This window comes from Canis lupus, chromosome 26 (genome assembly GCF_003254725.2).
Source record: "Canis lupus dingo isolate Sandy chromosome 26, ASM325472v2, whole genome shotgun sequence".
NCBI lineage: Eukaryota > Metazoa > Chordata > Mammalia > Carnivora > Canidae > Canis > Canis lupus.
This window is the reverse complement of record NC_064268.1, coordinates 27,572,833-27,600,719: the sequence shown is the minus strand read 5'-3', so window position 1 is coordinate 27,600,719 and position 27,887 is coordinate 27,572,833. Positions and strand designations below refer to the sequence as shown.

The window sequence follows — 27,887 nt, the reverse complement described above, 5'->3', positions numbered from 1 at the left end:
GGGCTGGGGGGAGAAACCACATCCGGCTCTTCGTACCAAGGAGAGTTGCAGGGAGCATCACGGACTCAGAACAGAGACCCCAACCCCAACTGTCACGTGCACAGCAGACTGTGCCACAGAGAGCCCCCCAAAGTCTCGGGGAGATACAGTGACCCCAAAACCCCCACAGAGAAATGAGGCAGCGGCTCTCACTGCTGGCATCTGTGTCCCTGGCAGTGGTCTCTGGGGCCTGAAGCCCCTGGCACTGTTTGCATCTTTACAACTATAGGTTGGGGGGTGGGGAGTGGGGGCACTCAGCACCCCTGTATGCTCTCCAGAGCACGCGGGGAGGGGAGGCTCCCCTGGGGAGACCAGGTAGCCTGTCCTCCACTTGTCGCTGTCCTCCTAGAAGGAGCCCCAAGGGAGGGGAAAGAGGACCAGGTCAGGAGAGACAGATGGACGACAGACAGAGAAAGGAAGGAAGGAGTGAAAAGGTGAATGAATGAAACAGAAGGATAAAGCATGTAGGGACGGTGAAGCCAGAACAAAGGTGGCACAGAACGCCACCTGCCCAGAGGTGCCCTGAGCCAGGACTTGGCCACACTCTCCCTTGCTCTGGGACTGTCCCCTCGGTTTACAAAGCACTTCTGATCCTGACAATGATCTATGAGGCGGTTATTCTGGGAAGCAGACCCAGCCAGCAGGGAGGGGGATGGTGGCTCAGGCTCCTTGCTGGCCTGGGCTGGGGGCCAAGGGCCAGGAGGGGCGTCCTGCTATGTTCTGCCCCGGTGGGCAGCGGAAGCCTCCCACTGGCTGGGCTTCCTGGAAAGGAGTTGGAAAACATCAGCGGGACCCCTTTCTACCACCCACCCTGCCCCTGCCCCGAATGAATGTCAGTCACTGGTCGGGCCCCAGGCAACCTCAGAAGGGGAGGCAGTGGGGGACATGGTGCTAAGCAAGGGCAGGTTTCCCTGGTCCTGGGCCAGGGTGAGAGACTGGCTCTGGGCAGCACTGAGTGCACCCTGGCAGGCCAGGACTCGTCCATGCTTCTGGGGAAAAAAAACCCAGCCTTGGAGAACGGTCGTGGCTTCTCCGAAGGGCCAGCACCTATCATCAGGGCCAGCCTGGCCCAGACCAGTCACACCGTGGCCATGCCCTCTCCGGGCCTCCAGAGCCCTGGAGCTAGAGATAGACTCATGCACCACCTCTGCAATATCCCCTGACCCCCTTGTGCCCCATACACACAGCTGCCTCCTGCTCTGTGCCAGGGTCCTGGGCCTGCTTCCTTGCTGGAATCCAAACCCACATGGCCCCCACTACGAGTGTGCACGCACACACACACATGCACCTTCTCCACACTCTCATCACAGGTCACAAAGTCTCCGGCAGGGCTGGCCACCCAGAGCCACCCAGCAACCACCCACCTCTTACTCACCGCCCAATGTCCGAGCAGACCTTGGAGTCAGCGGCAACCGCAGCATGGGCAAAGGCCTGGGGCCCACAGCGGGCATGGCGGCGAGAGAGGACCACAGCGGACACAATGATGGCCAGGGCCAGCCCCAACCCCAGCAGGACCATGCTGACCGTGGCCTTGTGGCCTTGGGCCATGACTCTGAGGCCCCAGGTGGAGACAGAGGGCAGATGGACACACAGATGGGTGGATGAATCCACAAGAAGATGGGCAGATGGATGCACAGGTGATTGGACAGATGAACAAAGAGGTGGGGGCCAGAGATAGACAAACGGATTGATAGTCTAGACAGCTGGATATAGGATAGTAAGAGAAGGATGGTCAGAGAGACAGTTGGACAGAGACAGGATTACAGACAGGTGGACAGACAGGTTTACAAAGAGAGGCACCCTGGAGGACAGGTGGGTGTATGGACGGACAGCTGGCAGCAGCGGGGCTGCTGCCCTACTCAAGCGCTCGCTAGAGAGGCAGAGCTGGCCACACGCCTGAACTTCCAGTTTCTAGCCCCTGTTCTTGGCCCTGGCAGGAGGCCAGGGAGCAGGGCGTTTATGGGGAGTTTTCTTTCCAGAGAGGAGCAAGCCACTGCTGTTAACTCCCTCATTCCCACAGCCTGCCCCCTACAAGCCTTGAGGGTAGCCCAGGGCTCTCCCAACCCATGTGCTTGAGGACTTGGCATCTCCTGTCCCCAAGGGAGCCAGGGTGCAGGGGTACAGGCTGCTCTCCAGTCCCCAGCAAAGCCGGGACAGCAGGGCTCAGGCTCAGAGGGGCAAGGAGCCACAGTGGTGCCCCGACTCCCACCTCCTTGGTGTGGTTCCACTCAGCAACAGCTTGCTTTGGCATCCAGAGAGCTGGAGGATACTGAGGATTTCTGGGGCAAAAGGGTGAGGCTGGAGGGGGGCAGAGTCAGAGGGTAGAGTGGACCCAAGGCAATGGCACTCAGGGCCTGGGTTCAAGTCCCCGTTTGGCCGTAGCCTACTAGGAAACAAGGGTGACCAGGAGGGGGCTCAGCTCTCCAATCTGCATCAGACACGCAGGACTACAAGACAGCTGTGTGAGGAAAGCAAACGGGGCCTGCCTCCAGCCCTTGGCACCCAGTGCCCACCAGACCATCCACCCCTGGGTCTTGCTGTCCCAGAAACACCACCATGGGCCTCCTGAGAATGAGGCTGCCCTCCCATCTGCATCTCTGTGCTTCCCTGGCTGGGTGTCTGCTCCTCTGTGCTCCTCTGTGCTGGCTGTGCCTCCCCTCCTGGGGACACTAGCTTAGACCTTCCCCTGCCCAGACCTCAGGGTATTCAACAGGGAGACAGCTGGAGGAGGGGGACCCTTCTCGACCAGGTTTAGCAGGAGTCAGGCTGGACTCCCACCTCCACAGCACCCACAGCCCCCCTATGCTCTCTGGCTTCCTTTCCAGCTGAGCGCTGCCAGCCCCAGGCCTCTCTACGCCTCCTGGTACAGTAAAGAAACTGCCCACGCAGCCACACAGCCCGCCAGGCCCCATCCTGAGCCCCTGGTCAGCCTGGGCAGGCTCTCCACTAGGCCTGTCCCCGTAGCTGCCACGTGGGGTGGGAAGCCTATGGGCGCCTTCTTCTGTTCCCACTGTCCCCCCTGCCACAGTGACATTGCTCAACCCAGAAACAAAGTGCATTCCTGGGCCAGGGCCAGCCCATCCGCTGGGAAGGCAGGGACAGAGACAGTGGGTCTGAGTGGGGGCTGAGGGGACACCCCCCCCTCCCCAGCCATTCTGGTCAGGCTGAGGCCAGGGTGCAGGGAACAGAGGAGCGAAGTCCCAGGAAAGGCAAGAGCATCATGCCAGGCCTACCTGGCTAGGTGTGGCTGGACAGGCTTAGCAAGGAAAGGCCCTGAATATCCTTGCCCAGGAGGTGAGGGGCAGGAGATGATGGGAAGGAAAGAGAGGAAACCAAGTCCCCCAGCACCCAATGGAGCCCTCAGCTGAGCCCCAGGGGGCCTGGGGAACTGGGTGCACTCTGCCCACAAGCAGGAACCCACAAGCTTTACCTCCACCCGGAGCAAGACTAACCCCTCAGGCCTGTCTTCTCTCCTGCAAACATGGCCTTTCCTCTAGGGCCAAAATGAAGGCTGAGGAGATTGACACACCCCACCAGCCCAGCCTCCATCCTGTCCCCGGGGGACCCAGAGGTACCGCCCTCCAGGGCACAGGGCCCAGACACTGCAGACACAGAACCCTGCTTCCTTGTGGGCCCTTTAGAATCGCCAAGTTTTCCTGTCTCATGAAGGAGAGCCCAGACTCCTCCCCTGGCTCCTGTGCCCCTGTCCCCAGGGGTCCCCGCTGATGCTCCCTGGTCAGGGGGCTATCTGGCCATCAGGCTGTGATCCCTCCTCCCCTGCCCACACCCGCCAGCCGTTCAGAGCTCCTCAGCCAGACATTACAGGAGTTTGCAGACTCTGGGGGAGGGCGGGAGGGGCCGGCTCATGGGGAAGGAGGCGGCCGCTGCTGCTCCTCGCCAGGCCCCTCTGGCTGGGCTGCGCTCTCCAGCCGCTCACCACTCCAAGCCCTGACCCTTGAGATCTGGGGACCTCTTCCAGTTCACTGTTCCCTGAGAACTGGGCCTCCTTCTGGAGCTGATCACAGCTTGGGTTTCATTCTGGGTTTGTGCTTGGAAACCCCCCCCCCCCCCAGGCCTGGCTCCGACCAAGACGTCTTGCTCCAGCCTCTTGCCCAATCCCACTCTTCAGACTGGAGGTCCACCTCCGTGTGTCCTCCAGAGTGTGAGCAGATGGCACCCCCGCCAGGCTGGAGGGGTAGCAGGGTTACAAGCATCAGCTGGCTGCTCTCTGCACAAGTGAACCCCAGGGCTGCGACACCGCCTGGTGGTCAACACTAGGAAGTGCCATTGGCCCCACAAGAAATGGGACCTGGGGCCCCTGGTCCAGCGACTCAGGGTGAGGACCGTGCTGGGTATGGGCTGGCCCTGTCCCCCACTCCCCTACCCACCGCGTTCTCATGAAAAGTCTCAGGCTAGCTCCCTCACCTAAGGTGTAAAGACCTCTGAGTCCCACCTCTCCACCGTCCCCACCGGACAGCTCCATTTCACACACAGGATCCTGAGGTCCAGGGATCTGGGAGCCGGGCCAGCGAGGCTGCCCAGAGCCTCACGCTGCGACCCCCATTTATTGCACTGCTATGTCACTCACAGAGGAAGCAAATCCCTCAAAGTTCCACTCTGCCCCCAGCAGGCATCTCATCCCTAGGTTTGCCTGCCCTGAGCACTCAGTAGCCAGCAGGCTCCCCGCCTTTCCTGGAGTCTGAGGCAGCTGCCCAGCCACCAGCCGTGTGGACAATGGCCTGCACCACAGCGATGAAGTTGGACGTGAGCTCAGTGTTGTGGTGCCGCATCTTCAGGGCCTCAGTCACTGCCTGGGGGGCGGGAGGGGATACAGAGACCTCAGCAGGGCCCGGGATGCCACCCAAACCCCACAGACCGACCCTGAACCATGCAGGTGGTGCCATTTCCAGCCCAGTGGCCAACAAGAACAAGTTGGGGGCCGCTGGGCCTAGTGGGTCTCACTGGAGCAGGTGGCCTTACTCATGTTGCACGGAGGCTCAAGATGGCCCAGGCAGTGGGTGTGAAGGTCATCTGCCCCAGGCAGAGGACACCAGCTCTGTGATGACTCAGGAGATCCAGGCCTCCATCCAAGGACACCCTGTGGCCACCCCACCTTGTGATTCAGTCTCCTTGGCCCTGCCCCACCTCGTCAATGTCTTTCTCCAGCGTCGTGGTGTTGGGCAGAAGCTGGTTATGAAGTCTGGGTTCCTCTACTGCCCGTTTCACATCGTAGCCAAACCATAGGTTATGGATGATGGCCTGGGGGTGGGGAGGTTGGGATCAGTGCGGTCCAAGGGCAGGGGCTGGAGGGGACAGGTAGGTGGCACATACCAGCGCAGTGGCCGTGGTGATTTGTGTGCCCCCGGAGGCACCCACCACCATGCGGACCCGGCCATCCTGGCCCACGATGATTGCCGGACACATGGACGAGAGCGGCTGCTTTCCTGTGGTCAGCAGGTGGGTGGGGAGGGACAGGGATGCTGGTCAGCTGCCTGCCCAGGACCCCAGCCCTCTCCCGTCCTGGATCCCTCATCCCACACCTGGTTTGATGAAGTTGGCTGGCGAGGGGGGCACCCCAAACTGGTTGGTGATGTTGGGGGAGCTGAAGTCATCCATCTCATCATTGAATAAGATCCCGCTGACATTTGATCGTACCTTGGAACCAAAGCTGCAGACCAGCTGGATCAGACAGCTATGCCAGATCCAGCCCTACCCCACCCCCAGCCCCCACCCACCCACCAAAGCTCCAACTTGATCCCAGTGAGGCTGGGGGGCAGGTGCTCTACCAAGGTGGGGCCTCAGTTTCCCACCATGAAAGGGGTCGATGGAGCTCCCTTCTGGGAGAGGCAAGCAGCCCCTGGCCCACCCAGGGCCACCCGGCAGCCCCTACTAGAGGTTGATGGTGCTGGTGGCCGATACAGCGCTGCCATCCTCTGCGACCACGGACAGGTGGGCAGTGCCACCGTCATCAGGCGTGTAGAACTCAGGCTCATAGTAGGAGGTCGGGTGAGTGGTGTTGTCAGAGATCCGGGCCCGGAGCTGAGCAGCAAAGAACTCGGAGCTCATGTTGCGGACCACCTGCCGAGACCCCAGAGCTGGCCTGAGGAGGTGGGGGGGGATGGGGAGGGGGCACAGGCTTGTGCGAGCAGCTCTTAGGAAGCCCCCCGACATGGCCCTGACCACAACCCTCCTGCACACTCAACCTCAGGAGGCCCGTCTAATCCCCTTTCCAGCCTTTGTCTCTGCTGCAGTCCAGCAACTGTTAATATTTGTCTGTCCACCCCACAAGCCCCGACTCTTGCCACATTCAATCATTCATTCATTCATTCCTGGAGCTTGTACTGTATGCTTGCGACAAGGAACAGACACACAGGTCCCTGCCTTCCTGGCAGGGAAGACAAAGGCAGGCGGGACATGCTGGAAAGAACAAGCCAGGTAAAGGGGATGGAGAGGGCTGAGGTGGGGGCAGAGTGGTCAGGGAGGCCTTCTTGGAGGAGGAGACATCTGAAAAAAAAGCCCTGAATGAGGCCTGAGTGGTAAATGCAAAGGCCTTAAGGCAGGCCTATGAGAGACAGGCAGAGGGTGAGTAGGGTGGAAGAGAGCGGTAGAGGAAGACATTGGCAGGGGGGTGACCCCATAAGTCTTTAGAAGCCCTATAAGGAATTTGGCTTTTGCTTGGAGCCACCTGGGTCCAGGACAAAGGATGCAGCACACTGGTAGTTCACAGGATCCCTCTGGTGGCTGTGTGGGGGTAGAGGGGAGAACCCAACTGGGAGGCTATGACATCAACCAAGTGAGAGATGGTGCCTGGCCCAGGTGGGACAGAATCAATGGCCCCAAAGCCTTCAGTCCAGAGTGGCCATTAACTGGGGAAGTAAACACTGTGGAAGGGGCAGTGGAGGGGACAGTCAGAAGCTTGGTTTTGAACAGGTGCCCTTTCCTGTCTCAGGTGGGCGGTGGATCTACATGTGTGGAGTTGACAGGCAAGATCAGGCTGAGGGATACACATGGAGCCGTCAGCCTCTGCTGGCTGCTTAAAGCCATGAGCCTGAACATGGTCCCCACGGCGGGAGGACAGATGGAGGAAGAGGAGAGGAGATGAGATAGGAGCCAGCATGGAAGGCCCCTGGGGACTGAGCAAAGGAAATGCCGCCAGAATTTTCCAGCAACATCCCACAGGGAAAATGTTCAGCCTGAATCTACTCCCAAGAAAACAAAAAGTCAAATCCAGGATGTGGGATGGTTCTGCAAGAAGACCGCCCTCGGTTTTATAAATCAGCCAAACAGCCAAGAGGTCTAGTGTAGGTTCAGAGACAGAGGCGATATAACCATGACTGCAAGGCAGGAGTCTGACGGGCTCTGGACCGAAACAACCCTGGGACCCCCGGCAACACAGGCGTCTAACAGGCCAGGGCCTCTCGGTGGAGTGTGTAGGAGTCCTGGGGCTTAGGAGCTACAACCCAAAGTGTGATTTCGGGGACTGGCCATCTGATACCTGAAAAAACACATGCATGTCAATAAAGAGGCACCCGGACACAGGGAGAGACGAAGGGAATGTGGCATAATGTCCACTTTACAAAATGAAAAGCTGAGGAAAGGAGGTGGTGAACAAACTGTGGGAGACGCTGCTGAGGGGGGCCCGAAGGGGAAACTGAGGCTGGACTCAGGGGGAGCGGTGAGGGGTCCTGGCAGGAGGGTCCTGACAGGATGGGAGCAAGGAGGGCAGAGCGTGAGAAACGGATGGAGTGGCCAGGTGTGCTCTGAGTGGAAGCAGAGGAATGGGGGCAGCAGCTGGAGACTCTGAAGTGAAAAGAGTATGCCTCTCTCGGGAATGATCTGTCAGGAAGGGCAGGATGGGAATGCCAGAGGCAGAGCAGTGCTGCAGGAGGGGCATGCTGAGTCAGCAGGTGGAGGAGCAGGGGGCCAGCCTCAGCCAGGAGGGAGGCCTGAGGGGGAGGCCATGCAGTGGCCCTAGGGATATGAGACACCAGGTCACTGGCTGGGGCGGGGAGCGGGGGTGGGGGCATCGGGAAAGAAGAGAGATCCAGGAGAGCAGAGGGGCTGCAGGGCAGCTGAGAGGCATAGGTCAGTGTGATGGGGTCAGCAGGCCTACCCCAGAATGGGGGGATCCAAGTAGGTAAGGGGGGCCAGGAGGAGAGTCTCAGTGAAGGCCCAGCCTGGAGCTGGGGCTTCTGGCAGTGAGTAGGTCAACTTGGGGAGGGCCTGGGTGAGGGATCACAGAAGTGTCAGCTCCTGGTTGTGAGCAGTGAACCAGAGGCCCAGGCCAATGCCACCCAGGACGCTGCCCCGTCCCCACTCTTCTCAGGACCCTTGAGGACTGCCATGCCCCCATGTATTCCTCACTTCAGCACTGAACGCTCCAAGGTGGGAGTGTGGCCAGGGGTAGGGGCCACCCATTACTCATTGCCAAGTCTATCACACTGTGAGCTCCTGTGGCAGAGGGCCAAACTCGAGGTCTCAGTCCCTCCTAGAGCATGGTAGGCCCACCACCAAGGCTGGTGGTAGGAATGGATTAATAGAGCATGTGTGAGGCTGGAGTGGCCCCAGGGAGCCCTTCGGGCACCTCCATGGCAGGACCCCCACCCATCACAAGCCAGCTGCTGCCTCTCACCTCCATCACACTGACAAATTTGGGGTCCCCAAGCAGGGTCCTCTTGGCATAGGCAAACCGGAAGGCCTCCACGATGCGGTGGTAGGTCAGACCCTTCTGCTCGGGTGTCTCCACACTCGCCCGGGAGAAGTTGTACCCTGGTTGAGCAGAGATGGGTGCACGTTGGCGGTCCCAGGTCCCTTGGGACGTCCCAGCTCGGCCAGAACAGCTGGGGGCCACAGGGTAGGCTCACGTCTTCCCTGAATTACTCTGTTTGGCTCAGCTTGAGAAAGGGAACAACCTCTGGGCCTGGGCCTCAAATGTCCAGCCGGAAGGGCTACCCAGTCTATGCAGTCCCAGAAGACCACTTGGATTTTCCAGACACCTCCTCTGGACCAGGCCCCCCTCACTGTGAACTTCCAGCCCAGAGTAAGTGGGCAAGCCAGACAGACCCTGTCACCTCTAAGCCTTTGCAGGGGCAGTTCCCACCCCAGGACACTGCTCGGCACCTTTTGACCTCCCACTCCTCCTCCTCCTCCAGCCCCTGCCCATCGCCCCTCACAGCCCTGGTCACTCTGCACTCATGTCGCATTGGGACAGCTCACCCTTGAGGATGTTGAGGATAAGAGCCAGCACGGGCCCACTGAGCGGGGCGCTGGGGACGTAGAGCTGGCTGTCACCAAGGCTGATGTTCAGGGGGTTCTCTATCAGGTTCGCACGGTAGTTGTTCAGGTCCTTGGCAGTCACAATGCCCCCTGCCAAGGGATGGCAGCTCAGTGGGTGGACACGGGGGTGGGGCCCCAAGTCTGACAGAAGCACCGGGCCATCAAACTGGAGGCCCTGCCCACCTTGGGGGTCCCCCCCCCCCCGACTTCTCACTGCCAGGCTCAGGCCAGCTGCCCTCTACCTGTTTGCCCCACTGACCTCCAGGTCTGCTCTCTCTCCTCCTGGCAGCCAGAGAGTTTTCTCCAAGTGGAAAACATCTGCTCCCATCTCCCCACCACCTCCAATGACTAATGGGGGGTGAAAGGAGGCTCTTCATTCTACAGGGCACGGGCTCCAGACAGACCAGGTATTTATAGGCTAATTTCCTGCCCTGTGCTAAGTGTCAACATGCTAATCACCCCCTCTGTGTCTCTGACAGAAATAACAGTATGAAGAAATCCATAGCTGGGAAGGGAGAGGCCACGGGCAGGCTGCCTGGCCGAAGTTCCTCAGCCCCTGTCCCTACTTGCGGTCCCTCCAAGGCTCCTCTCCCCAAGCCCACCCTCTTCTGCTGTGACCCTCAGAGATAGTTAAAGCCCACCCTCTCTGGGCCTTAGCCTTTTCCCTCTACCAGGAATGTTTTTCCTCTGTCCAGCCTTCTCTGTAGCTCAGGCACAACCTCCTCTAGGAAGTCCTCCCAGATCTTCGTTTCAATGCTCCCGTACCCGGAGCTCTGGCCTAGGCCTGTATTTACCCCCTGAGAACTTTCTCTCCTGGACTGTACTGGTCTCTCGGATTTGCCCTAACCGAGAGCTGTGGATCCATGTGGCCTGTCACTGACTGCAGATGTATCCTGGACACCCCGCTCCCCCATCAGACGCTGCCTGAGGGCCCAGTGGCCGGGCCGGGCTGGACCAGAGGACCTGGGGCCTCGGAGCTCTGGCTCAGGGTTCCTTGCCCAGGGCCCCTGTGGTTATGCACTCACCAGCTGCCTGGATGTCCTTGACAATCTGGGCTGTGAGGCTCCCATTGTAGAAGGCCTGGGCTCCCTCCGAGGCCAGCGTCTTGTACGTTTCGGCCAGCCGTGGCATGGTCACTATGTCCCCCTCCTGCAGCACCTTCCCGTTGTGGCAAAACACCTCACTGAGGCATAGAGGCTCTGGTGAGGCCGGCAGGCGGGGTGGACTCAGCCAGCCACTCTCAACCCAACCACACAGGAGATCCAAGGCCAGTGAGCGCCTGTCCACAGGTGGGTGGCCCTCATCCCCGGGTGTCCAGCCTCTGCCTCCTAGAGCCCCTGCCCCTCGGGATATATCGCCGGAACCCCAGACACTGGGCTCAGGGGTGTGATGGGATCCCACACATGCTGGGAAGGGTTCTTATATCCCAGACCTCATCCCTGTATCAGCGCGGGTTCCTGAGAGCACCCTGCGAGACATTCACAGCCTGCAGGGACCTTGGGCCTGTCTGCCCAGCCTGTGCCCCAGGGCAAGTCAATACCCGCAGACATACCACAGCTCAGTCTTCTGCTCGATGATGGCCTGGTTCTTTTTCAGGGCTGCTGCCAAGCCCTTCCCCACAGGGAAGCCCTGGAGGGCCAGCTGGATGCTGGGCTGGAAGAGGCGGGCCCAGGGCAGCCGCCCGTGCCGCTGGTGGGCCAGCTCGTAGCCACGGAGCTCACCAGGAACCGCTACCGACAGCCCCCCTGCGCGGGGACAGGGACACAGTGAGAGGCTCCAGCCCGGGGACGTCAGGAGGGATGCTGTCTCAGGCAATGACCCAGGAGGTGTGACACCACCGGAGCCCTTCTGACCCTGGGGCCACCTATTGCAGCCTCACTGGTTCCTGTGGGCTCTGTCCCTACCCTTCCTGCACAGGCCACTTGCTCCTCCCCCAGATACCTGCACAGCTCCCCTCACCCCACTCCAGCCTCTGAGTCTTTGCTCAGACACCCCCTCCCAGATGGGATTAGTGAGCTTTTGGAAGGAAATGGAGGTGTCATTTCTGGACTCAGCAGGCAAGAGCGTAGATTGGTTAGGGACGCATGACAAAGCCACGGGAGGGAGAGGCGGTAGCTCCTGTGCTGGGTTCTACTGTCCCAGGACTACATGTCTGCCTCTGCAGAGGCCATCAGGTTCGAAATCCTGTGCCAGGCCCACAGCTGCTCACTAAAACTGTGGGGAAGCCAGATCCCCACCATCTCCCCATCTGAGCCGCTTTACCCACAGGCTCAAAGGGTCCACCAGGACCCACCAAAGTCCCCAGTGCAAGCCTGGGCCACCCCTGACACTAAGCCGGTGCCAGGGCAAGACCTCCACCATCCTCCTTTCTACTATCCCAGAACAAGGACTTGAGCCCAAACCCCTGCCCTGTACCCTCTCTGGGCCTCAGTTTCCCCATGTGACCACAGAGAGTTTTGTCTCTTCCAGTTGACCTTAGAGGAGCCCACAGTTCCACTAGACACATCCGTGAACCCTGATCCCTACCCTTCCCCACGGCACACTATGCCCGAAGCTGGACACTGATGCCCAGACACCTTCTTGCTTTCATCCCAGGATGACCAGTGCCATTTTGGCTATTCCCAGACTAGGTGGCTTCCAGGTTCATAACAACCTGAAATTGGGACCAAGAGCCTTGTCTGCACATCTCAGAAAGTCTGACACCCAGCCCAGAACTCTTCCCATCTTAAATAAATGCTGTTCTGACCTTGGGTCAATCAGGTCTCACAGCACCCTGCTCGCAAAGGTCACCAGTGACCTCCACACTGCCAGACCAGGGTCCCCTGTCAACATCACCTTACCTGGCCCATCACTCCTCCCGGGTTACCTCTGCATCCCACCTGCCAGGCTCTGCTAGAGTCTCCTCTGCCTACCCTCACTCTACCGGTGCCTCCCCCAGATCAGGTCTTCAGGTTCCACTTATTTGCTGACAACTCCGAATGTACTCTCTGGCCTGGCCTGCTCCTCTGATGGCCAAATCTGAGGATGCACCTGCCCACGCAAAAAAGGCCTCAAACTTAATGCACTCAAAACTCAACTCCCTACTGTCACCCAAACCCACTCTCCCACAGCCTCACTGTTCTTTCTTAGGGGCACCACTCCCCCCGCCCACTTCCCGATGCAGATCAACAACTGGAGGGTCATGCAGGACACCTGGCATATGTGTCACACCCAAGCTATCAGGCAAATGCACGGGCTCTACCTTCTAAGTGTGTTGAGTACCAACCACCTCCCAACACCCTCTTCTCTCCCTGATTATCGTGGTGACCTCCTGACGGGCCACCTGATGGGCATGCAGCATACTCCCTGACCCTTCTGCAGCAGCCCAAGGAGTTCTTTCAGATATAGGGTAGAAAGGCCAGCCCCACAAACACCCTAGGGGACACTGCTACCTCTCTGGGACAAGAGTCAGGGTCTTTGCAATGACCGAGGAGGTGTGACACCACCGGAGCCCTTCTGACCCTGGGGCCACCTATTGCAGCTCACTGGTTCTTGCGGGCTCTGTCCCTACCCTTCCTGCATGGGCCACTTGCTCTTCCCCCAGACACCTGCACAGCCCCTCTCACCCCACTCCAGCTTCTGAGTCTTTGCTCAGACGCCCCCTCCCTGAGCAGGCTGTTCTCAGTGAACCGCCCACCTTGTGGCTCTTCCAGCCTCTGCTATCCTGACACCACATGGTTTGACTGGGCCACAGATTTTGCCTGGTGCCTTTGTCTTGTCTCCTGGCTTTGGAAACAGTCCTTAACATTTTAAGAGGTGCTCAATAAGTCCTGGTTAAATAAATGACTTCCAAGCGTCCCTAAGGTGCTAAGACTAAGGGTTAAGCACTCACACTGAATGATTTCATTTCTACCCATTCAGAGTTTCCCAATGGATACGAGAATTCAAAGATTCTGTATGTTGGAGAGGACTCCATGGGGGCTACTCACAGGACCCTGCCCAGGGCCCAAGCCCCAGGGTCAGAGCCTGCAGTTGGGGATCAGACCTGTTATGGCCAACGGCCCAAACTTCCTGCCCCCAACCTCCTATCCCGCAATCCCTTTGGGTCCTTGGAGCAGCACCCCCTGGTGGCCACTGCCTTCCCCTCAGCTGCATGGGGTGTTTGAGGGCCTCTTCTCTGCACAAGACCTTGTTAAAAAAAGACAGACTCTCCTGCCTCTTGAGAGCTATCACCACAAATGAACAACTAAATGGATGCCTTTGAAAGAGGCAGGGTTTCAACAGCCCAGGTTCAATTTTAGCCTCAGCACCACCCAGCTTTGTGACCTCAGTTGGTTTGCATGACCTCTCTGGATCTGTAAAATGAGATCAACACAGTGCTTCCCCAGACTCCCCAGCATATAAGGAGGATTCAAGGGGTTCATTGGTGAAAAGGGCTGAGCAGAGTGCCAGCCCCAGTGGCCCTCGGTAGATGAGAGCTGTTGAAATAATAATTATTCTCTCCCTGTAGTAGCACAGGATGGCTTTGGAGGGATCTGAACAGAAATAACAGAAGCTTCCATCTCTTTTCTCTCTGTAATGAAGGTCTGGACTGTTCAAGACCTGTGTTGTGTGGCCAGGAGGGGATGGGAAGGGTGGGCATCAGCACAGCCAGAGCTTTCCCCAGTCCCAGATGCCCATGCTTTCCCAGCAGCTCAGCCCAGCTCTGTACTCACACCCTGAGCCTGCACCTCACCTGTCTGTGACTGCTCCGAGCTGTTGAACATGTTGTCAGAGGCCAGCCCTGGGGCCACCTCGCGGGCATTGATGATCTCAACTTTTCCTGGAAGGAGAAGCAGGTGGGAAGTCTGAATCAACCCCAGTCCCTCACCCCGGGTGAGCTCAGGGGCCACCCAGCTCAAGTCTAGCCTGAGACACACAGCCCCTGCCACTCACCTCCCACTCCCATGGGCACTCACGTGTGGTGCTGTTGTAGATGGTGAGGAACAGGCCGCCCCCGATGCCCATGCTGTGGACATTCAGGAGTCCCACGCACAGCAGGGCTGCGATAGCAGCATCCACAGCCGAGCCGCCGTCCTCCAGCACATCCCTACCCACAGCATTTGGTGGGGAGTGAGCACTCTAGGCTCCCCAGTCCCCCAACATGTGTACCCTGCCACCCACCTCCACCCTGTCTGGCCACCTTGCCCAAAGGGAAGAGGAGCCCATAGTTTTCAGGTTTTACATATAACTTTAAAATCAAGGGGCTTCTATGTTCTTCCTTTTCAAGCAAACAGATGTACCCGACTTTTATAATAGAAAGAAAATTGGAAAATTGTTACTTTTGTTAGTAATTTTTTTTTCTGTTTAAGTCTCTAAGTGGGAACTGATCTTTGTGTATAATGGGAGGCAGAGCTCTAAAATAGCATAAAACAGCAATTTATCCAAAGACACAAATATCCTTCAGTCTGAGAAAAGGGACCCAGCTGGGCACCAGGAAACCCGCATCCTGATTTTGGAGTCAGTATCCCCTTCTGCCCTGACCAGAGGCTGCTAGAAGTTCCAAGAAGCTCCATGTGCGTCAGACACCCCTGGTCTGGGAAGCTCACATACAGGTGGGGAAACCGAGTCTCAGAGGGATGATAGTCTTGCCCAGATCCATTTGCTGTGCTCCTCCTGTGTTCCTATGCTCTGCCCACTCACCTCCCAATCTCCGAGCAATGCTTGGCGTCTGTGGCCACGGCTGCCCTGGGATAGACATGGTTGTTTGACTTGGAGGCTGAGGGCAGCCAAAGGCATAGGCCGATGATGAGGATGAGCACTATGGCCACACCCACCAGGGTCACCACCACGTACAACTTCCTCATGGCTCCCCTGCTGCCTGGTGGGAGTGGTAGGAGGTGCAGTAGAGGTTAACAGGATTAGGGATTGCCACTAGCTAGCCTTTGGGCACACCCTGACCCTCACCTCACAAGGTACAGCCCATAATCAAGCCTCAGAAACATGTTCCTGTGTCTCCTTCTATCCCCCTAGAAAACGCATGGACTGTCCAGCTCCCGGATCTTTGCTCAGGCCATTCCCTCTGCCTGGCTCTGTCTCTGTCCTCCCAAATCTCTCTGCTTTTCCTCAGGGCCCCTTCCCAGTAAAGAACCACATCTCCAACAGAAACCTCTCCTGGGAGCCCCCAGATTCCACATGCCCCTGCTTCTGCAGGGCCTTGTCTATCTCCCACAGTGGGAGCCACTGCCAAGCAGGGAACTCCACGAGGGACAAGCCTGGCCTGATCCTTCTGTGACCCCTACCTCAGCCCAGAGCCAGGCACCATCCATGGGCCTCTCAGAGCGGCCTGCCACAGACTGTGGGGCTCAGCTTCCATTGTACACTCAGAGACAGGACACCCCACGGTCTCCTCCTGAAATGGCCAGACGAGCTGCCCGGGGCAGGGGCCTACCTTTGTCAGCAGATGAGAGCCCCACGCTTTGCCTGCAGGGATGGCAACAAAAGCCAGGGGGGCTTGGCTGAGACAGCTGATGATATAACTGGGATTTTCCTCTGTGGTCTGCGGCCACAGGATCTGCTCCAGAGAGATACCCTGACCACGCAGCCTCCTCGTTCTCCTGAAAATCGAAATAGTGTTCCTGAAACAGGCCTAGTCAGCCCTCCCCAGGGAGCTCTGTGAGGAGGTTCTTCTGCCTCTAGATGAACTCTGGAGTTGAAGAGGAGGCTGTTTGTGGAAGATCTCCAGGCACAGCTGAGAAAGAGTTTGCCTAGAGGAAGGCCCGGGTTCAGTGGTGTGAGTGTCATATGACAAAGTGATGAAGCCCACATGTGCCAGACCAAGGGGTTGGGGCACGCAGTCTCTGGAGTCAGCCCATCCCATCTAAGTCTTGCCCCTCAACTGGGGCCTTTGGCAAGTCACCGACCACCTGTGCAGCAGGAAGGACACAGGCATCCTATGGGGGATGTTGCAGAGATGAAGCAGATTGGAAAGGGTGAAGTGCCAGGTGAGTGTTGACTGTAATTATTGTTGGCTACCAGGGTCATCCTCTGGAGGCCTGGCTGGGGCAGGAAGGAAGATGGTCAGGCTTCTGCTCATTGTTTCCCCATTGACTACCTTCCCAGCCTTGCTGGGAGGGACAGTGGTGAGCCTTTGGATCCCTTCGGTGGTGGCAGCAGGTGAGGGGTGTGACCCACACAAGGAAGAAGAGGTGTGGTGACAGAGGCAATCTCAGTTACCTCCAAAGAGTGGGTGTCTGTCAGCAAGCCCCAGGCTGGGACTCCTTGGGTTCACCCTGTCTGTCAGAGGGCCTGAGCTCCAGGGCCAGACATGGTGTCCCAGAGATGGTCTAGGAATGGAGTCCCATCCCACGTCGCAGAAATCCAGAAGCTAGTCGGCATGGAAGGGCTTTCCCCTTCCCGGCTCAGTGGGCAGCCATACAGCAGACACAACCCTATATCCCCAGTGGGATTCAAGCCAGTCTCTCTCCACCATGACTGAATCCAGGCACCAGCTTTCCTGGCTGGACTCCTGCAAAGCCTCCTCCCTGCACTCCCTCCCATCAGCATCACCGGCTCCTCAGTGCTCCAAAGGGCCAACCAGACCCTACCCCTGCCACTGCTCCAGGCATCATCTATACCCTCTGCCTTCCAGCGGGCCGGATGGCCCTCAGAGCACACCCTGGAGGCTGGACTGGGTTAAAGATTAAGGATTAAGAATTAAGGGATCCCTGGGTGGCGCAGCGGTTTAGCGCCTGCCTTTGGCCCAGGGCGCGATCCTGGAGACCCGGGATCGAATCCCACATCGGGCTCCCGGTGCATGGAGCCTGCTTCTCCCTCTGCCTGTGTCTCTGCCTCTCTCTCTGTGTGTGTGTGTGACTATCATAAATAAAAATAAAAAAAAAAAAAAGGATTAAGAATTAAGATTTAAGGGTTAAGGGTTAAGGATTCCTGGTAGAGACAGCTATGTTGGTTGGTCCCAGGGGCCTCAGGAGCCCAGAACTTTATTACATGTGGTAGGGTGGATGGGACAAGGAGGCCAGTGACCCGCCTTCCCAGCATGGGCACAGTCGCACCTGCCAAGGAAGCCCCCCAGTCCCATCCACTAGGCACCCTGGGGGCATTGCCTCATTTCTCCTGGGCTTGGGGCTATGAGCCAAGACCCCCTTCAGGGCCCTCCTCTCTTCCCTCAGGCCTCTGCACTGTCCAGCCACGACCTCCTGTGGTCTGTACTCCAGCCTCCCCTAGCTGCCCATCTCTCTGTCCATCCACTCAAGGGATCAAGTGGGCTTCCAGAAGGACAGGAGGCACCCAGCAAGGCTCAGACTGCCAGGGACTATACGAGAGGGGTGGACAGCCCTGACCCCCATCCTCTCCTCCCTGGGCAGATAGCAGGGAGGCCTAGCCCCGGCCCTGCAGGCAGACATACCCTGCCCTGCGGAAGACACCCTGCAGGGGACTGGGCTTCCGTTTCCCACTGCCTCTCCCACACCCCACATTTTTCTCAAAGACTTATAAAATAATGTCTAAGCCCAGAGTCCTGGCTCTCACCCAAATCATGTCAGGAGGAGAAACTGAGGCCAGAGAGTAGGTTGGGCAAAACACTTGGCCTCAAACCCCCACCCCACTCTTCATGCCCCTGGTGGGCTTACCTGAGGCCCAAGGTTCGTGGTGTCCCAGGAAAGCTCCTGTTCCTCAGAAGTTCTGGACTGGGACATGGCCAGATTAGTCTGCCTGGGAAAGTCTGGGCTAGACCTCCAGCTGGGCTCCCCCACTCCCAGGAGTGGCCCAGAGCTGCGCCTGCGCCCCTGCAGAGCTCCTCAGGGGGCCTCTGAACTGGGATTGGGATGGGGGGGAGGGTACCTCCAAGGAGGAGCAGAGGCAGGAAAGGGGCAGGAGAGGGCAGAGGAACTCTCCTGCTCACCTAGTCCCAGAGGGGGCACGCGGCTGGCCAGGACACACAGCAACCCCGTGTGGCAGTTGAAGGTGTCTGAGTAGGATAGAAAGAAGGCTGTCCTCTAAAAAATCCAGCCTGGCAGAGAGGACAGCCCCAGAGTCTGACGTCATGGCAGCAGGGAGGCTAGAGACTTGGCCTATCACTAAGTGACTAAAGTTCACACAGCCCTGGGAGGGCCCTGGGCAGGAGATGGGAGGTGCTATGACAGTAGTGACTCTTGGGGTCCCATGACAATGGTGGGAGGTGAGGGGTTTGGCCCCAACAGGGAAGGAGAGGTGCGGTGACAGAGGCAGAGGGTCCCCCTCTCTTAGACTCAGTTCTCCCCACAGGGTAGAGTCCACTGGCAAGTGCGCCTCCAGCAAGCCCTAGGCTGGGTACTCCCTGGCTCACCCTGTCCCTGTTCAGAGCATCTGAGCTCCAGGGCCAAACATGGTGTCCCAGAAGCAGGACCTGAGAGCCCTCACCACACTGCTCGGGCAAATGCCAAGGGGGCCTTCCTGGAACACAGCCTGAGGCCTTGAGTCCAGACCAGTTCCACTGCCTATGCAGGAACGTTAGCACCTCTGGGGATCCCTGGGTGACCCAGGATCGAGTCCCATGTCAGGCTCCCTGCATGGAGCCTGCTTCTCCCTCTGCCTGTCTCTCTCTCTCTCTCTCTCTCCCTCTCTCTCTCTCTCTCTCTCTCTGTGTGTGTGTGTGTGTGTGTGTGTGTGTATCTCATGAATAAATAAATAAAATCTTAAAAAAAAAAAAAAAAAGAAATGTTAGCACCTCAGGCCCAAGGAACCTCCTGAGCAGCCTGGAAAGACAGGGCGCAGAGAGGGCCAGAGCTGGTCCCAGTCACAGAGCCCAGCAGCGCACACCTGGCCACCCTGTACCTGCCTCTAAATTGCTGCAATGTCCCTGACCAGCCCACCGAGGGGATCTTGAACCAGGAACAGGTGCATGCCCAGCCCAGGAGACTTTGGACTCTGCTTCCCATTCCCCTTTGCCCTCCATCTGCCAAGAATAAGGATGAGCCACTCCTTAAGTCATGGCTTCTTCCCTGGCCCCCCACTCGTGGTATCTAGGCTGCCTGGGAGCCCCCACAGTCCCCATCTGGAATATCTAATCTATGACCATCCTACAAGGTTGTGTCAGGGGATAAGCAGAGAGACAGAAGCTGACCACCCTGAGTCATACAGTCAAAACAAGTCTTATCAAAAAACAAAACAAAACAAAGCAAAAACAAGTCTTATCCTCATCCTCTCACCCACGGATGAGATCCACCAAAAAATGCATTCCTATGAAATCCTCCATAGCCCCAGGATGGGGGTTCTATGACTAAGCTTTTTCCCCCCCAGACATCATCTGCAGACCAGAATGACTGAGAAGATGGACAGGGCAGGATCTGCGGACCAAGGCCCATGACCTGTCCCTGAGAGCTAGACACCAGCCAGGATGTCAGGGGATTTGCACTGCAGGGCAGTCAGCTGGGAGGGGTCTATAGTGGAGAGACACGGGGCTCTGTCCCTAGTCTGAGCCTGCTCAGCAGTTTTCTCCCTGCCTAGGAAGGCATAAGACACGGCAGTATCAGCCGCAGCAGGAAGGTAGGAAGAATGTGTGAGTGGGCAGAGGGTAGCGCAGACCCCACGGGTGATTCCAACAGGAAATCCCTGGCCTGGGACAAGCGGGGATGGGGAGAAAGCTGCCTGGGGGCTCAGACCTGCAGCTGCAAGTTCCAGGGAGGGGAGTCAGGAGGAAAGGGGTCTCATTAAAGGCTGTGTCCACAGAGCCCTATTGGGGGCGCCTGGGTGGCTCGGCGGGTTAAGTGTCTGACTTGGGCTCAGGTCATGATCTGGGGGTCCTGGGATCAAGTCTGGGGTCAGGCTCCCGGTGGGGAGTCTGCTTGTCCCTTTGCCCCTCCCCCTGCTTGTGTTTTCTTTCTCTCTCTCAAATGAATAAAATCTTTAAACACACACACACACACACACACACACACGCACACACACACACACACAAAACCCCAAAGACATAAAATACAGAACAAAGAACCTTCCTCACATGTTGAGTGTGTCACATTCTATTCTGGTCAGCCCCCCAAGCCCCTACACGCCAAGAGACGCCCTGAGGGGTGTCAGTCTGGGGAAACCATGTCACCCTAGAAAGGGCTGCAGGGGCTGGCTTGAAAAGTCCCCAGGCCCCAGCGCTCCTGTCCTAGGCATGTAAGACGGAGATACTGACTCCACCATCAGCACCACCCCCTCCCAATACAGACAGACAGACAGACGTGCACACACACACAAATGGGCGTGTGCGCTGAATCTAGGCTGAGTGGAGCAGGTTCCTTCCAGGAAACCTCAGGGAGGGAAACAGGAAGAAGCCTGGGGTTTCTCTGTTGATCTTCCAACCCAACCTGACGGCTGTGTCACCTCAGAGCCCAGGGGTGAAACGGGCACAACCCCAGACCGGTTCATAGGCCGGAAACCAAGGTTTAGGTTGAAGCAGCTCACACAAAGTCAGCTGGCCCAGTGGGAGATGTGCGGACCTGCAGGTTGGCCCAGAACCTGTGCCCCACCAGCCCTAACACCTCCACCGGCAGAGAGGACTCCCTCCACCCCCCACCCCAACCCCCACCCCTCTGCATGAGAACATAGCTCTCAGCCCTGGCCCACAGCCCTGGACGGGCCCACAGCCCTGGACCGGACACTTACCACTACCCAGGCCCGGGGTTGGGATCTGTCTCCCTCCCTAACCCCCTGGTAGCATAAGGTTGAGAATTAGGGAAAGCTCCCTTCCGAAGTGCTTGACAACCACTAAGTCGGATACCTGTTGAAATAGCTATATGAGCTTGCAATGACCACATGGTGGACACCCCCTTGCACAACTGAACCTGCCTCACGCCCCATCCAGCCACAAAACAGAGCCCACAGAGGGGCAAGCACGGCCAGGGGACACAGTACCTCAGCCCCTGTCACAGGCCCCTCACTCTAGGCTGCTGGGTACTCCTGGGCCTCAGTTTTCCGTGCTGCACTCTTTCCTCTTAATTCCAAAAGTCCACTTCCCAGGTGTCAGTGGCTTCTTCAAAGACTTCCTCAGAAGTCCAACAGCTTCATGTGACCCTCCACCCACCCCACACCTGTGGCACAGTGAGCCAGAAAGCCTGGAGCCATAGCCTCAAACCGCCTTACCAGACAAAAAAGCACAGCACCCCCCAGCCTCCACTCAAGCCTAGACCTGGTCAGAAAAAGACCTGAGCAACCCCTCTGCAGGATCCAGTCACACCAGCCCGGTCTCCTTCACCCTGAAGGTCAGCTCACTCCCATTACTCAGGTGCATAAACTGAGGCTGGAGAGGAAGAGGCCAGCATCTGGCAGAGCTGGAACTGGAATACAGGCTTCCAACACTTCCGGGAGGCCCTAAGCCTGAGCTACCCCGACCTGCAACGTCCAGTAGCTCAGAAAGGATGAGCTGTACTTTGGGGTCACACAGCACTGAGGCACAGCCAGATGCCCCTCCTGGCTCACCTGGCTCCAGGGCTGGTCTTCCTCTGCTCTCAGCACAGAGCTGAGTCCCCAGTGCCCAGCTATTACCCAGCTCCTCCCCTCCCTCTCTCTGCCGGCTAGGGTGGAGGGAGGCTTTAAAGGCACAGGAACCTTTCCAGGTGGGAACGAGGCTGGTTCCTAGTCCTGTCCCTGGAGGCTGTGTGGCCTCTTTGAGTCCCATGGAGTCCCTAACCCTGAATGCAAGGCCTGAGCTTTGAAGGCCTCAGTGGGGCTAAATGAGGCTGGGCTTCAGACAGAAACAGGTCAGGCCAGGGGTCCCTGGGAGCAGGTGGGCTCCCCTGAACTTACGATGTCCAGACAGAGGTCTCACAGTGTTGGGATATAGCCAGATACCCACTCCACTGGGGTTTTGGGACTGTAAGCATCTGAGGCTCTAGCAGACCTGAGGAGCCTAAGATTCTCTCCACAATTCTGGAGTAGGGGATGCTCCTTCAAATATGCCCTGTCCCTGACTCTTGGGGCTACAGGTGGGTGTCTAGGGGCTGTTACTTCAAGGACCCTGGTCACCTGAACTGAAGGGAGTCCCATGACCCAGGAGAGCCTTCCTCATCCCCTAAGTTTCTAGGAAGCAGGAAGGCTGATGGAGGACACATGGCAGTGAGGGCAGGAGATGCGGTTGCCTGCTCATGCCCCTTCCTGCTCTGGCCTATCAAATGAGATAGGGTGGGTTCCCCCACGGGGTGGCAGGCCCGAGACTCCTGTGTCTCTGAAAGAGATCCACTTACAGCCTGCTGCTTGCCAGAATTGCCACTACCAGCACAGCCCGGGCTGAAACTCGCCCATCCGTTCATTCCCCCGTCTAAGCCTGGCCTGTCCAGATTCTTTCCTCGACGAGTCCCCAGCAGGACTGGAGATGGGCTAAGTATGGTCAGCCAAGGAGGAGGCGGAGTAGCCAGGGCCCTGGAAGAGAGGCAGACACCGTGATGGGGGCCTTAGGAACCCAGGCAGAGCTGGGATGGGATTGGGTAGGACACGTCAGGTGGAGGAAACCACGTGAGCCTGAAGGCTGGCACTGGATGCATGTGTCTCTGAGAGTAGTGAGGGCACAAGGGAACCTCTTGACCTCCCTGGGCCCTTCCTGAGCCCTGAGGTGTCAAGGCTAAAAAGGGAAGTGGCTGAACTCAGACCCTGTAGGCCAGGCCAGTGAATCTGGACTTTGAAAGCCCCAGGAGGCTGGTGAATGTGTCACCTGGCTGGGTAACCCATTAACCCCAGGTCACTCATTAAGACTCTGGTGGGTGACCAGAGGGTAAGGGCCGTGGGAAGAAGGGAGTATTGATGGCTGGGGACCGGCTGAGATGAGTTCTCTGTGTTCTTGTTCCTTGAGGAGTTTCCTGGGTGAGGCTGGCCCCTAGCCAGGGGTAGTTGCCAAGGCAGCATGAGAGGGGGGACCACCCCACCATCCTGGTGCCTTTTATCTCCTAATTACTCCTACTACGCAGGTACCAGCAACCTAGAGTGCCTTGGTCAGACAGAAGGAGATAGGGGTAGGGCACCTGGCCCATCTCTTCTGAGAAATGAGGAACCACTGTGGCCTTCCTGTTCTGACAGGCTTGGTTTGTCCTTGCTCTGCATCTGGGGAAAACAAGGCATTGGTGGGGTAAGAAGCATGCTAAGGAAACCACAGCCTGAGAGGGGAAGAGACTTGCCCAAGGCCTCTTGGTAGACAGTCCCATGACTTGAGAAAGGCCCGACATGCCACTTCCTGAAAGCAGAACCTCTTTGCAGCCTCCATCGTGCCCCACCCTGCTCTCGGGTCCTGGGAGGGGCTGTGACCAAGCCTCAGGAAGTGTCAGGTGAACCTCAGGCCCTGGGTAGGCCTTGGCTGGTAGAGACACCACCTCCCAAAATGCAGTCTGGAGACTCACCATGTGTGATCCAGGAGGGCAGGTCCAGATTCGAGCAGTGCCTGACCTATCCTCCAGAACTGCTGGGACAGGATCTCAGGGCCCACTGGGAGCCAGGAAACCTGATGTTGCCCAGACCTTTAGTGTACCTTGGTATCTGCACCAAGGAGACTTTTGGTAAATTGGCTGAACAAAAATGACTTTGATGCTCAACATCATAGCATCTTAATCAACTTTAGGATCACAGAATCTCAAACGTTTGGTCTCTGATGTCTCATCTCCAACACCCCTAGAAAGGTTGGCTTGCATACCTGCCCTGACAGGGACCTCACTACCTTTAAAGACAGCAAGACTGTGATTGCTTGGCTAGTTCTCCCCAACATCAAGCCCCAATTTGCCTTCTGTAGTTGTGAGGAGTTGGCATGCTGTAGGTGGGCCTGGCTTCACTTCCTGCCCATTGTCTGAGGCCACAAGCAGAGGAGCAGGAGCCAGTCTATACCCTGTTGCTAGGTGCCCACAGCCTCTCAGAGTCACACAGACCACAGACCATATGGAAGGAAGGCTCCAGCTCAGTGAGGAGGCTGGTGTCACCCAATGGTAGCAGGAAAGCAAAGCCCCTGCACCCTCAGAGCCTGGCTGCTGCTCCCCCTGGCCCCATCTGCACTTTCACCATTTCAACACCTATCTTTGAAGTATGGATGGAGGCTGGAGTGCTGCCAATGTGTGGGCCTCCAGAGACGTCAGCTCATTAACACCTGGGAATGTCTGGCGGCAGGGCCAGTCTGGTACCTAGTGGACCAAGTCCAGCTCCCAAGCCCAGAGGCAAGAGAGCAGCAGAGCCAAGGGCAAGGGTTCTAGGGTGCCTGGGTTCAAATTTAATCACGCCCCCTCATGGTCTAGGGTCTCCCCTTCCTGCCCTCAGTTTTCTATCTGGGGAGCAGGAATCATTAAAATAACTAGGGGTGCCTGGTTGGCTCAGTCAGTTAAGCATCTGCCTGTGGCTCAGATCGTGATTCCTGGGTCCTGGGCTGGAGCCCTGGATCCCAAGGCTCCCTGCTCAGTGGGGAGTCTGCATCTCCCTCTCCCTCTGCCCCTCCCCCTGCTCATGCTCTCTCTTTCTCTCTCTCTCTTTCTCAAATAAATAAATAAATAAATAAAGTCTTTGCAAAAAATAAAATAGAATAACTGTTAGGCAGATTCACTGAGGTGGCTGTGCACAGGCTACAGGAAGGGCCCAGTACCTCCATGGTCCCCACACCCAGGCCTGCAGTTGCCTCTGTCCTTGCCTAATGAACGGCTCAGGGCTCAGAGGTCATAAGTGCCCCCCTCCTGGCTGCCCTGCCCTCTCTGCCCACCGGCACCCAGTGCAGGTAGCATTTATCCTATCACCTCGTAATTATCTATGGTGTCTGGGAGCTCCAAGGGGGTGGAGGAGAGAGGCTGAGCCCCGTCCTGCCCCGTCCCCACCCTGGGGTAGGGCCTGGTCTTGTCTCCGAGGGGGGGTCACTGACTCAAGCCTGCCTGTCCTTGCCTCTCCAGCCCCTACCCCTTACTGTGCACCCCACCCACCACCCACCCCCAGCCGGGGGTAAGTAGACCTGTGATTCTCCTGATGCCAAAACCACCCAACACTTCCCATGGGTGCCCAGCTAGCCCTCTGTCAGGGCTTCTAGGAGCCCCCACCCCTGCCACCTCATTCCTTGGCCTCTGCACCACTTCAAGCTGAACTCAGTTACTCTCTGAGTCCTGTTTGCAACATTTCGTGGGCTGATGTTTCAGATGCCTCAGGTCAACTTGCCTGCCTAAACCTGAGCTAAGGAACAGCCCTCCCCATACCTCCACCAGACCGCCTATCCTCACACCCCGCGCCCATCCCCAACCTGGTCCTGTCCAGCGGCCTTGCCCCCCACACACACCCCCTCCGGGCTTCACCTGACCCGGGCCCCCCTCACCTGGCAACTCCTTCTCCGCGTCCACAGCCCTTCCACCGGTTCCCTACTGCAGCCCCATGCTGAGCACTGGAGGACGTCTTCCGTCTTCTCTCACTTTTAAGCCTTCAAAGGTCCCCTTTGCCCTCCAGATAAATTCCTGCCTCGCTAGGGCCCCGCCCCCTTCCCTGCGAGGTTCCTCCCAGGCTCCCCGCTGGGACTCCAAGCTGGCACTTCCTTCAGACCCCAGCCTCAGTGCAGCCTCCTCCGGAAGTGCCCCCCACCCTCTGCTCAGGTGTCTCCTTCCACTCCCCGGGGGAGGGGGTTCCCGTGTGGCCTCCCCTCCCGTGTGGCTCCCCGTCCCTGTGGGCTAGCTGTGGGCCCACCTTCCCATGTCTTAGGCTCCGCAGTATCCACGAGGCCCAGTGGTCAGCACTGAGTGGACAAGAGAACTCAGTACAAAGCCATAGAAAACCAGTTTGTAAAAACACCCGTGTGCTGGACTCTTTCTTTATCGTGTCTGATCCTACAATAAGACGGCAGCTGGGCATTCTATTGCCCGTGTTACAGATGAGGAAGCTGGGGCTTGCAGCAGCTGCCACAGTGAATTGAGCAGCATCCCCCGAATTCACATCCACCCGGAGCTCTGGATGTGACCTTATCTGGGAACAGAGTCTTTGTAGATATCATTAGTGTGGGCCCTAAATCCGATAACCAGTGTCCTTACAAGGTCATGTGAAGGGGGAGCCTGGGTGGTGCCGTCAGTTAAGTGGCTGCCTTCTGCTCAGGTCATGATCCTGGGCTCCTGGGCTCCTGGGCTCCTGGGCTCGAGACCCCCATCGGCTCCCTGCTCAGCGGGGAGTCTGCCTCTCCCTCTCCCCCTCCCCCTTGCTCATGCTTGCACTCGCCCTCTCCCTCTCTCAAATGAATAAATAAAAAATCTTGAAAAAGGGACGCCTGAGTGGCTCAGCGGTTGAGCGTCTGCCTTCGGCTCAGGGCATGATCCCAGGATTCGGGATCGAGTCCCGCATCGGGCTCTCTGCGAAGAGCCTGCTTCTCCTTCTGCCTGCGTCTGTGCCTCTCTCTGTGTGTCTCTCATGAATAAATAAATAAAAATCTTAAAAAAAAAAAAAAAAGCCATGTGAAGAGAGTGTGCCTGGGTGGTGCTGTCGGTTGAGCATCTGACTCTTGGTTTTAGCTCAGTTGTGATCTTGGGGTGGTAGGACCAGGCCAGCTGGGCTCTGTGCTCAGCGGGGAGGCTGTTCAAGACTCTCTCTCTCTCTCTCCACTGTCTCAAATAAATAAATCTTTAAAAAGAAGAAGAAGGGGCAGCCTCGGTGGTGCAGCGGTTTAGCGCCGCCGGCAGCCCAGGGCGTGATCCTGGAGACCCAGGATCGAGTCCCATGTCAGGCTCTCTGTGGAGCCTGCTTCTCCCTCTGCCTGTGTCTCTGCCTCTCTGTGTGTGTCATTAATAAATAAATAAAATCTTAAGAAAAAAAGAAGAAGAAGAAGAAAGCACTGAAGAGAGACACACACACACAAAAAGAGAGAGAGAGAGACACACACACACACACACACACACAGGTAATAAAGCCAGGGGTTAACAGAACCCCAGGTGGCAGTGATGTCGCTGAAACCAAGGAACGTCAAGGATGTCAGCAACTACCAGAAGCTAGGAAAAAGCACAGGAAGGTTCTTCCCTAGAGCCTTCAGAGGCAGTGCAACCCTGCCAATGCCTTGATTTCGACTTCTAGTCTCCAGAACTGTGAGAGAATACATTTGCTTTAAGCCATCAAGTTTTTGATAATTTGTTATGACAGTGACAGAAAACTAATACAGCTGCCTACTTTGCCTGAGTTTGTTCACCCTACAAGTGACAGGTCCAGGGGATTCCAATCCGTCCTGAGCCTGTACTTGTGAGCCTGTACCCCCTCCACAGGGATCCCTGGCCCTGCAGGGCAGGCTTACAACACATCCCTACAGGGCCAGCTCCAGGAGAAACTGTTTCTGTTGAGTGTCCATCTGCTTCTTTCCTCCTAGTGAGTTCCCAAACCTTCCTGCATCCTTCTTTGGAGGGGCTGCCAGAAGGCTCATTGTCACCTGGCTCCTTGCTGAGGTACCATAAACCCTGCTGGTACCTGGGCTTGGTCTATCCCACTGGGTAGATACAGAAGAGGCCCAAAGGTCCAGTTCCAGCCACAGCCACAGCCCTTCTCCCCTCCTGCTGGGTCATCTGGACTTTGGTTCCCTGTCACTCCAGCTGGGCCACCACATGGGGTGGCCAAGAGCTTGGGAAGCCAAAGGTGTGACTGGCACCACTACTTGTCTCCTAGCAGGCTCC

General features: G+C 57.5%; 2 protein-coding genes across 3 annotated transcripts in view; both read right to left on the bottom strand.

The window, feature by feature from the left end:
* GGT5 (gamma-glutamyltransferase 5) overlaps positions 1-3,752 on the bottom strand; it is a 31,598-nt gene extending 27,846 nt beyond the window's left edge. Inside the window, exon 1 of one of the 2 annotated variants that reach the window (XM_025474716.3) lies at positions 3,470-3,752. Coding sequence is in view for 1 of the 2 variants with exons in the window: in XM_025474715.3 (XP_025330500.1) it covers positions 1,415-1,587 (173 nt within the window). In the remaining variant the exon portion in view is untranslated. The other variant, XM_025474715.3, reaches the window with a different exon arrangement.
* A 791-nt stretch (positions 3,753-4,543) lies between these two features.
* The window catches only part of GGT1 (gamma-glutamyltransferase 1), a 29,686-nt gene continuing 6,342 nt past the window's right edge, over positions 4,544-27,887 (bottom strand). Inside the window, exons 2-14 of the mRNA XM_035706171.1 lie at positions 15,725-15,890; positions 14,977-15,154; positions 14,253-14,383; positions 14,030-14,116; positions 10,868-11,060; positions 10,341-10,498; positions 9,256-9,405; positions 8,672-8,808; positions 5,930-6,117; positions 5,580-5,707; positions 5,371-5,483; positions 5,185-5,298; positions 4,544-4,850 (exon numbers count right to left, since the gene is read on the bottom strand). Coding sequence (XP_035562064.1) covers positions 4,704-4,850; positions 5,185-5,298; positions 5,371-5,483; positions 5,580-5,707; positions 5,930-6,117; positions 8,672-8,808; positions 9,256-9,405; positions 10,341-10,498; positions 10,868-11,060; positions 14,030-14,116; positions 14,253-14,383; positions 14,977-15,140 — 1,710 coding nt within the window. The 5' untranslated portion in view covers positions 15,141-15,154; positions 15,725-15,890 and the 3' untranslated portion in view covers positions 4,544-4,703. The remainder of the gene's footprint in view (positions 4,851-5,184; positions 5,299-5,370; positions 5,484-5,579; positions 5,708-5,929; positions 6,118-8,671; positions 8,809-9,255; positions 9,406-10,340; positions 10,499-10,867; positions 11,061-14,029; positions 14,117-14,252; positions 14,384-14,976; positions 15,155-15,724; positions 15,891-27,887) is intronic.